A 12,337-nucleotide genomic window follows, 5' to 3' on the forward strand; every position below is an offset into this window, starting at 1 on the left:
ATTCAGAATATATCACAAGTTTTAGATTTTTTTTTTTTACATTAAATTCTCTGCTTGTCATTTCCTTTCAATCGTTAATGAGATAAAATGACAGAAACCTTGACGACACGTCATGAAAAAACCCAGAAAGAAACACACACATTTGCACATCAAGCAGCACTCTTTGTCTGGATGAGGAGTAACAAGGAATGTGTGTGGTTTTTTTTTCGGCTGTCCTCATTAAAATTTCTCTCGCTTAAACGACTCCTACCTCTAGCGGCCTCCTCTTCCTCCGGCTCCCTCATTACGGTGACGGCGGTGGGGATGGGGGGCAGGATGGTGACACTCGGGGCCGCGACAGGGGGAATCTCATCAGGCCTGAAGCCCCGCCGGACCAGCTTGAGGTGGACAGTCTGGCCGGTGTGTCGCAGCACCTCCACCGCCTGCTGATTGGTGTAGCCCCGGATGTTGACACCGTCCACCTGCAGGGGGCGACCATCTGTCAGCCGACGGATTAAACTTGGACTACAACAGGTTGTGTGAAATGCACATCTAGATACATGCGTATTTAAATTTATGGTGGCGTCAGAGTGATAATAAAAAGTAGGAAGCATAGCATTAAAACTGCGCACATGATCAGACTTTATTTGTTTGGATCAGCCGGGAAAGCTTCAGTTGAAGTCTATTAAATGTTTTCTTATGCTTTTTAAACTGTGTTTCTAACATTTATTCAATCAAACACACCAGAACAAAACCTGACTTGGTTTTAGTTTCCAAAAACACACCACAAAATTAGCATGAATTATTAAATCCTTGTCAAATTACACTCAAGTCATTGTTAGCGTCTTTCTGCTGCGGGGCCGAGCAGAAAGACCCCGGGGGGGAGTGGGACCTGAACCCACGTCCTTCTCGTGGACAATCATTCATTATAAATACAGTGGTTCTGTTAAAATGCATAGTTTAAAAATGTAGCTGCAAACAGGACGACCGCGGCGACTCACGGCGATGATCTGGTCTCCGACGTGAATGCGGCCGTCGTGATCCACGGCGCTGTCCTTCGTCACGCTCTTTACGAAGATACCGGAAGGCTCTGAGGGGTAAAATAAAAAAGGAAGAAGAAGAAGAGATGATCGTAAATCATGACGCTAAACGAAACCCGAGGGGAAAAATCGAACAGACGTCTCAAGTTAACGTTAATGCAGTTGTGAATTCAGTCTCTGAGGTGAACAAGAGTTCGAAATCCAACGTTTTAAAATCAGATCTGCCTCCGTTCCCATTTTCTAACCGGATAGAAACACAAACATGTTTTGTTTCTATCACATCCGACGTTTCTGTCCAAACACGACTCTCACGCCGCGCGTCTTCCTAACCTGAGGTTTTATCTCCCACGTATCCGGCGATGGTGATGCCAAGCCCCTGGGCGTTCTTGCTGAGGCTCACATCGAACGCGTTCACCTCCTCTTCTTCGTAGTCCTGAGTGAAGATTAAAGCCGCGTTAGCCTCCACCAGACATCCCTCTGCCGCTGGTGAAACTAAAACGCACCTGTTGTTCGTTGACGGTGGGCAGCACCACGGGCATGACGGCGGACACGGCGGCGGTCTCCTCCGCGGGGCCCCTGGTCACCACCAGCTTCACCCTGTTGCCGCACTGCCGGAGGACCTGTGCCACCTGCTCGCTGCCCATCCCATGCAGGTCGGTGTCCCCGATCCTTAGGATGTGGTCGCCGCTGCGGAGCCGGCCGTCCTGAGGCGGAACGACAATGTTAAGCTCTCGGGGCGTCAGAGAAAAACGACGCTGACGCTCCACCTTTGCGTCACCTGATCGGCGATGCCTCCGGGAAGGATGGTCTTCACGATGACGCCCGTCGTCTTTCCTCCGACGATCCCGAAGCCGAGGCCGGTGCCGTCGTTCACCAGCTGGATGGTTTCCACGTGCTGCCACTGGTGAAAGAGGAGGAAGGAGACGCGTCACGACTAGGATCCATCGCCGGAGACGCGACGCGGAGACAAGACACGGGTGTGTGTGTGTGTTTACCGCGCTGGAGTTGGCCGACACCGTGCTGGCGGCGGAGGGCGTGCGGGAAACCACCGGGCTGGACAGTTTGGGGATCGGTCCTCTCGCCACGGTGAGCTTCACCTGCTCGGAGGCGCTCTGCAGGAGGCCGATGGCCTGCTGGTGCGTCACCGTCTGGTCCAGGGGCCGGCCGTTGATGGCCAAGATCTGGTCGGCTTCTTTCAGCTTCCCGTCGCTGGGGGGGGCAGAATTGGTCACGGTGATCACCTCCGATTGAAGCATCATGAATCTATTATGGGTTTTTTTTCTTAGGTACCAGTGAGCCACGCTTCCCGGTTGGATTTCCTGGATGAAGATGCCCAGCTCGCCGCGGTTCTCGCTTTTCAGCCCCACCACGCTGAAACCAAGGCCCCCCGACGCCGGTTTCTCCAGCTCCACGTGGGTCCAGTAGCGCCCCTGCATCGTACGCACACACACACACACGTTATAGCCGATGTTTGTGCGTTAAAACGACTAAAACATGACCGAATGTTGGTCGAAACGTCAGACAGAAGCAGCAGAAACCTGAGCCATGGACTGAACGATGTGTTCGAGTTCCTCCGGTGACATCTTCCCGTTAATCTGAGCCGCGGTTGACGCGTCAGAGTAGGAGGCATGGCCGCCGTTGGGTTGGAGCGCGGCGACATGATCGCCAAGGTCACCGCTCCCACGTGACGCCGAGACGCCGCCCTAGAAAAAAAAACAAGAGATATGTAAGTCCGATGTGTGTTGTCTTACATAAATACACAGAAATAATCAAACTTGTGAGTTTTCCTTTACTTTGCAAAAACACAACAGCTTCGAGCCGCTGGCGCTGATCCAAACAGAGACAATTAAAGGATGAAACAAAAAGCATTATTATTCCTTCTGTGAGCGCAAAAAAACAGTTAGAAAATGTAATTTTGGACACCAAAAACGCTGACGTCTCGTCGTCTGAATCCACCGGGACGCCACATAGTTTGTTATCCAAACCACGATTAGATTAGCTGGATCTACGGCAAACCTAATCCTTCAGGAGATAATGGCTCTTGGCTGATGTTCCAACAAACGACTCGTCTCCAAATACAATATTTCCATCACGAAGAGGAAGAAGAAAAAAAAAAAAAAAAAGCATCACCGGCCATCTGGATACCATAATATGTTTGGGTTTTTAATTACCGCAATGACTTTACTTGTGTGTCGCATGAAAGAGACGACGAAATTAAAAAAACTGTTTGTTTTTTTTCCTCGATTTCATTAGCCAAAGGGCAGAACGTTAACGACCGTCTGAAATCGGATTCAAAAAAAGGACGAACGCGATACGCGACGATCGCTTCCTAAGCACACCATTTGGCATATGGCTTTTTGCAAAAGCTGAAGATGTCCTTTGTGAACTTGTGTTAAGAAGTTTGACTGAACAACTTTTCACAGATTCCTTTAAAAACACTTCACAATCAAATGAGAAAAAAAAAAAAAACTCTTATGGAAAAGATGCTAACCCTAAAAAAAAAAAAAAGAAACCCTATGGATCGGGCTAAGTTAGCGTAGCATGCGGCTAAGTTGCTGCTCTCATGCATGAGCTTTGTTAGCGAGGGCCTGGCTAAGAGGATTAAAGTTCCAGTTTGCTTCTTGCACATTTAAGAAATTGTTTCTGCCCCACTTCACACACGGCGGCCTCTTTCTCATTGGAGAGGGGGGGGGGGCTCGTCGCCATGGCGACATAGGCCCCGGCGCAAGGCCGAAGTAGCAGAACTGGAGCGGACGTTTTTACGCACGTCGGACTCGTCTCTCACTCCAAACCGGTGTGATGGTGGTGGTGGTGGGGGGGTTTCTGACCTCTACAGAAGAACTTTGAATTTGCGAAACAGGAAATTGTTTCCGTTTTTTTTTTTTTTTTTTAAAAGATCTGAAGGGAAATTTTGGGATGAAAGCTGCCTGAGATACGCTGCTTACTAAAACAAACACACATGCATCAGCACACACAGGAATGTACGCTTTTGAAATAAGCTAAATTGCCAGCGCACAAAAAAAAAAATGCCAGCAGGGTTTTTCATAATATAAATTCCACAAGGGGGTAAAAAAAAAAAGCCTCCTGCATCCCTGCCTCCCACCGCATAGCTCGCATATTTTCGTCTCTAGTTCTCAAAACGCTCGCTCCGCTCTCTCTCCACTGTGACTTAAGAGCTACTTTTCTCTCTAATGTTCAATTCTCAATGGGGGGTTGGGGGATCAGCCTGAAAGGGAGCCCCCTGACTCGGAGCAGCTATCTCTGTGCTCGTGTGCCCACATTAGATCTGGTTGGTGTTGAACCCCGACAGCAATTTGGACACGGCAGAAACATTACTGGGGATGGGGGATTGAAGAGGGGGGGACGCGTCCCGAGACAAACCAAAAAACAAGAGGACAGTTGAGTTACCCAGGAAAGAGGAGATAAGATACTCCACTTTACCGGTGGCTTGTTAACGTTACGCCTTTTCCTACTAAAATAAATCTTCATTTCTTGTATTTCGGCTGCTGTCCGCTGTGATTCTCGTCGTCTCGCTTCGCTGTCAGACTTCGGTCTTAAAGGTTAGTCGACATCTTGACATCAAAATGTCACAGAGATTCCTGTTTGTGGTCAAAATTGTCGCCACGGTGACTTTTGCTGTAACTATGGCGACCGACCTCCTTCGTCATCCGAGATGACAACTGAGCATTTATCGCTACAACTCCTGCTCTAAAAATGTACGCAGCAAATGAGCTGTCATTTTTGTGACACACGACGATTACCTTTTGACCTCTGGATGAACTTCCTTCCTGTCAGGTTTATTTTCATCACTTCTGGACTGTTTACATGTAAATCCATGTATTCTTAATGTATTTTAAAGCAGACTGTTTTCACCTGCTCCCTGAGATGCTGGACTGACTTCTGCAGGGCCAGGATCTGGTGGAAGAGGGGGCTCTGGAGGACCGACTTGAGCAGGCTGAGCTTCTCCTCGGTGGGCACCTCCCCCCGCTCCTTCAGCTTTGCCTGGAGTCGCTCCACCGCCTGCAAGGCACGCTGGGTATCTGCAAGCAGCCACATATTTCACTGACAGCGCCAGGATTGAAGTAGTGGACACAGGGAGCAGGAGAAGTGTGTGTGTGTGTGTGGGGGGGGGGGGGTAGTGGGAGACGGGGAGGCGATGAGAGATAGAAGAGATAGGTACAGCTGTTTGTACTTTGAATTCTTTTTTTCTTTTTAAATAACCTCTACATACTTGGATTACTTATGCATGTTCAGAAAGCACATGTATGTACCGAGCCCCCCGGGCTCATCTGAAGCCGACCACTGCTCAACAGACCATCCTGTACAAGAAATCAGGTTTTGCACCCCAAGACAAAAAAAAAATTCCAACACGCTGTTCGTCTGCAGAATAGCAATGACTCCTTTCTTGCCTTTAGGGTTAACGCGCAGCAACACACAACGGCTACCAGTAGGAAGAGATAAAAAAAAAAAAAAACGGGAGCCGGTTCTCCACAGTTTGTTTGCTGGACCCTGCATAAGCCCCACAACGGAGCAACTCCGGAGTGGCTTGTTAGCGAAGGATGGGCCAGCTCGGCGTCATCTGGACCAAAATGAAGCAATATCCGAAGCCCGCCGACCGTGACTAACACCTAAAAGGGCGCGCGCGAGGGCCAAAGCGCTTTCTTGCAGTCAGAAGCTTTGTTGTCTGAACAAAGGTTGTAAACAAGCCAATAACGCCGCGGCCTCAGCAGAATTTTTATTTGCCGTTGGCCGCTAGTCCTACACAGGCAAAGGTAACATTTTTATTGCCCCCCCCTCCCTCATCAGTTGCACAACAAATAGGTCCCACAACAGGAGGGAAAACAAGTGTGTGTTCCAGGAGACAAAGCAAATATTCAATATTCTTCTACTTTCATGATTCCGGTGAGAAAAACAATAATTTCACATTTGATGCCAGATTCTACGCTTCCTAACACGATAAGTGTTATAATTAAACAGGATTCAATCCTCAGCTCTCATTGGTTGCCTATAACATGAGCGGGCCAGTCGGTGACCACAGATTGAGATTTTTTAAAGAAAGAATCTGGCAGCACAGATTTGGCTCGCCGTTTGACAGTTGGACAAATAGATCCTCGGCGGGAACAAACAAACAATCAAGTATATGGCAACATTATCAGATATGGCAACATTGGCAGACACGCCAGCCTTGAGCGAAATCCAAGGCTTCTTACGCTGGTGGAGAAAAAAAAAATTGACGGAAGGAGCCAAAACTTGGACGCGGAGCCAGCAACACTTGACTGATTCGCTCATATCCTTCTGCAAGAAATGCTCATTTTAGAAACCGACGATTAAAAATAATTAAGGCGAAATGAGGGCGCGCAGGCAATATTTCATGTTTTGTCTTGTTTATTATGGTCGCAATGACAGGGTATTTGATATATCTGAGGCTCCAAAGACCAGCCTTTTAATTTAGGAACAGAGGAATGAATGATGAACCACTTATGATTTCCCTTGTATTCTTATTTATTCATGTATTTCCATGTGTATTTTTAACGTTCATCAACACAACGACAGAATCAGGTATTTCTGGCTGCCATCAAATAATAAAAAACAAAACTTACCCATAGTTTCAATCATTTTTAAAAGTCCAAACGACAGCAGTTTCTCCCCATGAAAAGTGATTTTAAATTCTTCTCTTTCTCAAGGCCTGCAGAGAAAAACCGAACGCAGCATTAGTGAATATGAGAGCACGCATTCAATGACTTTTGAATTCTGAACTCCTTGTAAGCAGAAAGGAATAGTTGGAAAGGCTCTTTCTCCTCTGAAACTGAATTCTTAGCTTCTTTAACAAATGGGAAACATAAAAGAAAAATATATTTATTTCCTTTTATTTCCAGAGACTTCATCACAACATCACAGGGTGACCGCGGAGTGTGAGAAAAGCATTTTTGGTGCAGTGTTGGGTTGACTGCATGTCAGCACAAATAGTCAAAAAGTGATGGAAGGATTTTGATGAAGGTTTTTGGAGATGTAGGACACGGTCCAAGGAACAATCCATTAGATTTCTGGAGTCTTTTACCACTACGGAACACGTTGACAGACCAAGATGATCTATTATGATCTCCTGTCTGAACTCAAACACACTCACTTTATTAGAAGGTGTGACTGTTCCACAACAAACTTGTCTGAATAGATATATGAAGACTAGCGGGAAGCCGTGGAAATACCATGATAAAACAATAATACATCAGACTTCATACCAAATATGAAAACAAATGTATTGGTATGATAAACCAAGTGCCCCCAACATAGCCCAAAAGCAACCTGATGACGTAACGACTTTGTGTTGGCCAGTCATGGATTGCGCTGGGCAGGCATTGTGAAGCTGTAGCTGAATGTTAGCAGGCTAACTGGAGAAAGAAAGATAACTAATGGTGAGATTGGGAAAGGAGCTAATGCTAAAGGAAAAGGCACCTGTCAAAACAGCAAGTGGACAAGAAATTTTAGAGAAGTGATAGTTCTGTTAGCTGACTACATGAACAGAACTGTATGTAGTTACTTAAAGAGCATTTTTGTCAGATGCCAGAGGAGCATTTTGGATACTACAGTACATCGATTGTCCCATTCCAAACGGAAACCATAGCTGGACAGACTGAACGATGGCGAGCTAGGACTCTGATGCGGAACAGAGATAACCTTTGCAGAGAACTTCACCTGGTCTGGTAGGAGGCTCTGGACACACCCACACACACTCATGCACGCGCATTTACCAACGGACAAATTACGGCTTGGATCTTGTCAATGGATTATTTTGGACAATCAGTGTGTGTTGATAAATATTGTGTGTAGTTTTATCATGATGCATCTGAAATGTGCACTTCACTTTACTTTAGTTTATTTTATCCCTTCTGCAGATTATAAATATTGGGGTTCACTGTATATACTGTATTTTTTTTTCCACAAATTAATACAACGTAGTATTTGCACTTAAAGTACTGTGTTTGTGTGGTTCATTGCATCACTACCTCCATGAGCCGAATCGGTCTTCTGATTGACTAGTCCAACCGCTAATATCTTTAAATAATGTAGCCGGGAAACTTGCTACACTAGCCAGCCAGTTTCACTCAGAAATCGTTGTCGTTTCTGTCTCGTTCCTGCTGTTTGGACTCTCTGCTCAAAAACACGAAAATTGTTGGAAGTTATGACACGGGGACTACAGATGAAAACTAGCCTTATGGCAAATTCTGGCTTTTTTTAACCATGTTTTTTATGTGTTTATGTTTTTATTAATCATGTGTTTTATGAAATTGCACTTCAAATAAATTAAACTAAGCTAAACGAAACAAAACTAAAATTATGTTCACTGGGAAGTCCATGCATAGTTATTTCCTCTCCTAACATAACATGCCTTACGCCATACTGTATTTTTCCACGTGACTCCTTCTGGCAGATGCGCTGTGATTGGTTAGGCGCTTGATTGACAGGTAGTGGGCGGAGTAGGTGACAGCGTGAGACTTTTTCAAGTGAGCTTATTCAAATATATAGGTGGGGAGGTCATGGTGTTGCATTCAGGGACTGGATTTAAACAGTTTGAGGAATTGAATCGATTTGAGAATGCTAAGCATGTCTTTGATTTAAAAATTAACAAGAACAGCAATTAATAGGATAATCTTGCTAATTATTTGGTTGATTTTCACTTATGCTGGGTGAAAAAGAAACTGCTTTAATAATTTCATGGTGTTGCATTCAGGGACTGGATTTAACCAGTTCCAAGTGCATACGAAGTAAATTCTTGCTTTTACATGACTAATGGTTTGAATAACTGGTCCACTTATGTATTAAAGAACAATTTTAATTACTTTAAAACTCAAAAACATGAGTTTAAAACTCGATTATCATCTGAAAATAATCTTTAGCTGAGATGTTACGTGGCTACAATCAGCTAATATCAGGTTGTGATTTTTATGGCGCAGTTCTTCCACATAATTAAACACTTGGGTCGCGTTTATTCCCAATTATTGTTTTGTTTTATTCATAATGAGTGGCTTACAAATGAATAAAGAAATAACGAGTAAACAACAGCTGAGGTTCGCTCATGTTTCCAGTCAAAACACCGACACTCTTGTGACAATCCGCTTTTCTCAACTCCTCCTCCTCCTCCTCTCATCCCCGGGGCGAAGAAGCAACAGGCTGCCGAGGAGAAGGAGAGGGAGACGGGGGAGCAAGTTCGCGTCTGCCGCTAGTCTGGAGCAAAACACTCTCCTTTTTACTGATTAAAAAGCCACACAAAATACTTCAAACTCGAAAAGAAGCGATAGAAACGGATTAAATCCCGTCGTTCTTCCTCAGGAACCCACCGCGACATCAGAATATTTCCCCACCGTTAGCTTCAAAATGTGCTGAAAAATGGTGACTCCTGGAAAAGCTAAAGTAATTGTTTAAAAGTTAAATATTTTCTAATATTTTCATAAGCGAGAAATGATGTGAAGAAGCCACTTACATGAGTAAGGGAGGTTTATTTTCCCGGCGGCCGGTCTCCTGCTCCGCCGTCCGTTGTCCGGCGCTCTGACTGGGGCTTAAAGAAGGGGCGGAGTGTAACCCGAGCCTCTGCGGACGCGTTCAGGGACCGCGGCGCGGACCAGCCGGGGATGAAGCGCCGCTTGGTGGTTGCTCTCGGCCGCAGGAGAAAGGTCAGAATCCCGGGCCCGAGGTCAAACCATGGTAACCTGTATTATTAGCATATTAGTAATGTATAAGTAAAGAATAGTATACTTCCTGTCCAAACCGGAAGTGTTGAATTTGGCGGGTCTGCGGGCGTAAGCTAACAGAATTAGCTCCAACAGACTGAGGTCCAGTTAAAGTCGTAGCTTTAAATTGTAAAAAATTAGCTATAAAAATATTAAGATTGAAATATTCTTTATTTTCACTGTTTTTATCTTGTTTTACATTATTTTGGAAACTTATTAAAAAAAATAAAACAGAGGTTTAATATTTCAAACCCTCCAGACTTCACAGTATTTTAGCCTTCATGGTAGCTAACTTGCTTCACAGAAAATTTGTAATACGTGATCAGCGGGAAATCACATTAAATTTACTTTTTGAATAAATGTTATTCAAGTTATTCATGCAACAAAATTAAGAAATTCAACCCAATTTCATATTTCGTATTTATTATACACAGGGAGTCTTGGCATAATTGACTCAAACTTGTGTTATAATTTGGTTTTCATCTCAGTTTCATTATGTCTCTTGCGCTTTTGCTACTGAAAACAGTTGTTGGAGAACTGCACAAATTGGTCAGGCAATCATAAAACATAAATGAGCCAATACATATTTGTCAACCACACATGGGATTTATACATTATTAACTAACACACCCCCATACTTAATGTATTAGACCAATAAGGATTTAATAAGAAACATATGGTGCGAATTTAATTACAAGTAGGAGGCAAAGTCTTTTAAGGCAAAGGAAGTGCTTGGCGAGGACACGGTATGCTGATGGAATCAGAAATCTCTGTGTCCTGTTTATAGGATTATGCACTTCATTTCAGGCAACAATGTGCTATGCTTATCAGATTTGATGAGCTGTTACTCAAAATGAAATATATCAAATACCCTCTGGGATGGACGCTGTTGCCTGCTAATGTTTGACTCAGCTGCAAAAATAGCAACGCTCTGATCATCGTTGCAATGTTTCTAAGGGACAGAAGACTGTGTCCTTGGTGTTGGCTGGTCGGCTAAGCTGTTGATCTGACCTTTGACCCCAGAGCTAGCAACTACATCATTTTTAGTCAAGGAGACAGAGGCAGACTCGCTCTGAGAGAAGTCGTTTCATCGAGGGTGAAAGAGATACAAGCTGCTTTCAGAGAGCTGATATGACTAAATCCCTTCACCATTTATATCTTTACTTCTGCCTCCCTCTTATCTGTCCAATAACTCCCATCTTCTCTGACAATAAGCCTCTTTTATGTGGGAGGTCTGACTCAGCTGAATGCTGGGAAAGACAAGCGTTTGAAACAAGAAAGAAAAGAAGAGAAAACATTTCAGCTCAGTGGTAGGCAGCTTCAGCCTTTTTTATTTCTGTGCCTGCCTATCACAGGCCCACGACGCTCAATTGAGACGTGACATTATCTGTCGTAAGCGGGTTCAGCACTTCAGGGGGTTTTTTTTGCTCAAGTCGTGGCTAGAGTTTCAGTTCATTTACACTTTCATTTCACCCTTTTAGATTGATTATTTTGTTGGATTTAAAGCTTAAACCTGATATGTTAGTGGGCATAGAAGATTCCAGGTAAGATCTGACCTCAGACCTACAAACAAGGGGGCGCACCATCAAGAGTTGGGTCTAAAAGTCATGCTAACGTAGAATCACAAACAGCTCATAATGTCTATCCCTACAGAACACTAATGCACAATATTTTGTGCCTGTCACGTTCACGCAGCTGACACTGCTTGATTGCATTTTAGTGAGGAGATTAATGGCAGAAATCACGAGTCAAGGTCACAATGATTTAGCGCTAAAATGACAACCAATAAACCTGCCGTAAAAATGACATCACTGCGTGAAAACACACACATTGTCTTTAAAGGAACGTGTCTGAGATCATCTTTATTAGATACCGACTTGGGGTGCTGGAAGTCGTTTGGCGTAATAGAAAGACACCCTGAAGGAGTCACAAATTTAATGACTGAGCCATATTGGCAAGGCGAACGCTGGCATTGTCTGCCTGTCTTGATTTATTCCCATTAAATCCATCAACATTCAAATAACCTTTGAAACCGTAACAGCCCGGATGATGTAAAAGGGTTCACCGAGAGAATCAGACATCGTGATAGTATAGTTCATACAATAATCATACAGTGGCTAAGGAATAATGAAATTTTAATTAACCTACAAGTAGTAGACTTCCTGGTTTGAATGAAAATACCATTGCAATTATTATTGCATTAATGTGTTGAGTCATGGGTAAAAAAAATTGCACACACAGGACTGGTTCCGTCTTCTGAGTCATGCTTTAACTCATTAACCTAATAACAGCCGATGACTGAAACAAGTGGTAAAAAGAGCGTTTCAGACTCACACCTCGTGATAGATACTCGGTGTGGTGTGAATAAATGTGATGCGGGTCAATTGCCGCTGATGTGCGAGAGTTGGCAGCTGTGCAATTGCTTGTTATAGGTCGTTGATTGCTAACCTTGCATGGAAGCTTATTTCAGACAATTTATTGCCGCCGTCTCCTTTTCAAGTTCCTGTAACATTAAACTCCTCGGAAATTACTGCCTGCATCGGAGCTTTGAGATCAGTTAACCGACCCGTACCCCAACAATCATTGACCTCA

General features: G+C 44.3%; 1 protein-coding gene across 10 annotated transcripts in view; it reads right to left on the reverse strand.

Moving 5' to 3' along the window:
* LOC137590179 (multiple PDZ domain protein) overlaps positions 1–9,583 on the reverse strand; it is a 33,936-nt gene extending 24,353 nt beyond the window's left edge. For all 10 annotated transcript variants that reach the window (XM_068307630.1, XM_068307626.1, XM_068307631.1 and 7 more), the window contains exons 1-11: positions 9,499–9,583; positions 6,620–6,705; positions 4,893–5,059; positions 2,558–2,722; positions 2,310–2,449; positions 2,015–2,228; positions 1,798–1,920; positions 1,523–1,723; positions 1,350–1,452; positions 981–1,069; positions 251–461 (exon numbers count right to left, since the gene is read on the reverse strand). In XM_068307630.1, coding sequence (XP_068163731.1) covers positions 251–461; positions 981–1,069; positions 1,350–1,452; positions 1,523–1,723; positions 1,798–1,920; positions 2,015–2,228; positions 2,310–2,449; positions 2,558–2,722; positions 4,893–5,059; positions 6,620–6,635 — 1,429 coding nt within the window. In that variant the 5' untranslated portion in view covers positions 6,636–6,705; positions 9,499–9,583. The remainder of the gene's footprint in view (positions 1–250; positions 462–980; positions 1,070–1,349; positions 1,453–1,522; positions 1,724–1,797; positions 1,921–2,014; positions 2,229–2,309; positions 2,450–2,557; positions 2,723–4,892; positions 5,060–6,619; positions 6,706–9,498) is intronic.
* Positions 9,584–12,337: the final 2,754 nt, after the last annotated feature.

This window comes from Antennarius striatus, chromosome 23 (assembly GCF_040054535.1).
Source record: "Antennarius striatus isolate MH-2024 chromosome 23, ASM4005453v1, whole genome shotgun sequence".
Taxonomy (NCBI): domain Eukaryota; kingdom Metazoa; phylum Chordata; class Actinopteri; order Lophiiformes; family Antennariidae; genus Antennarius; species Antennarius striatus.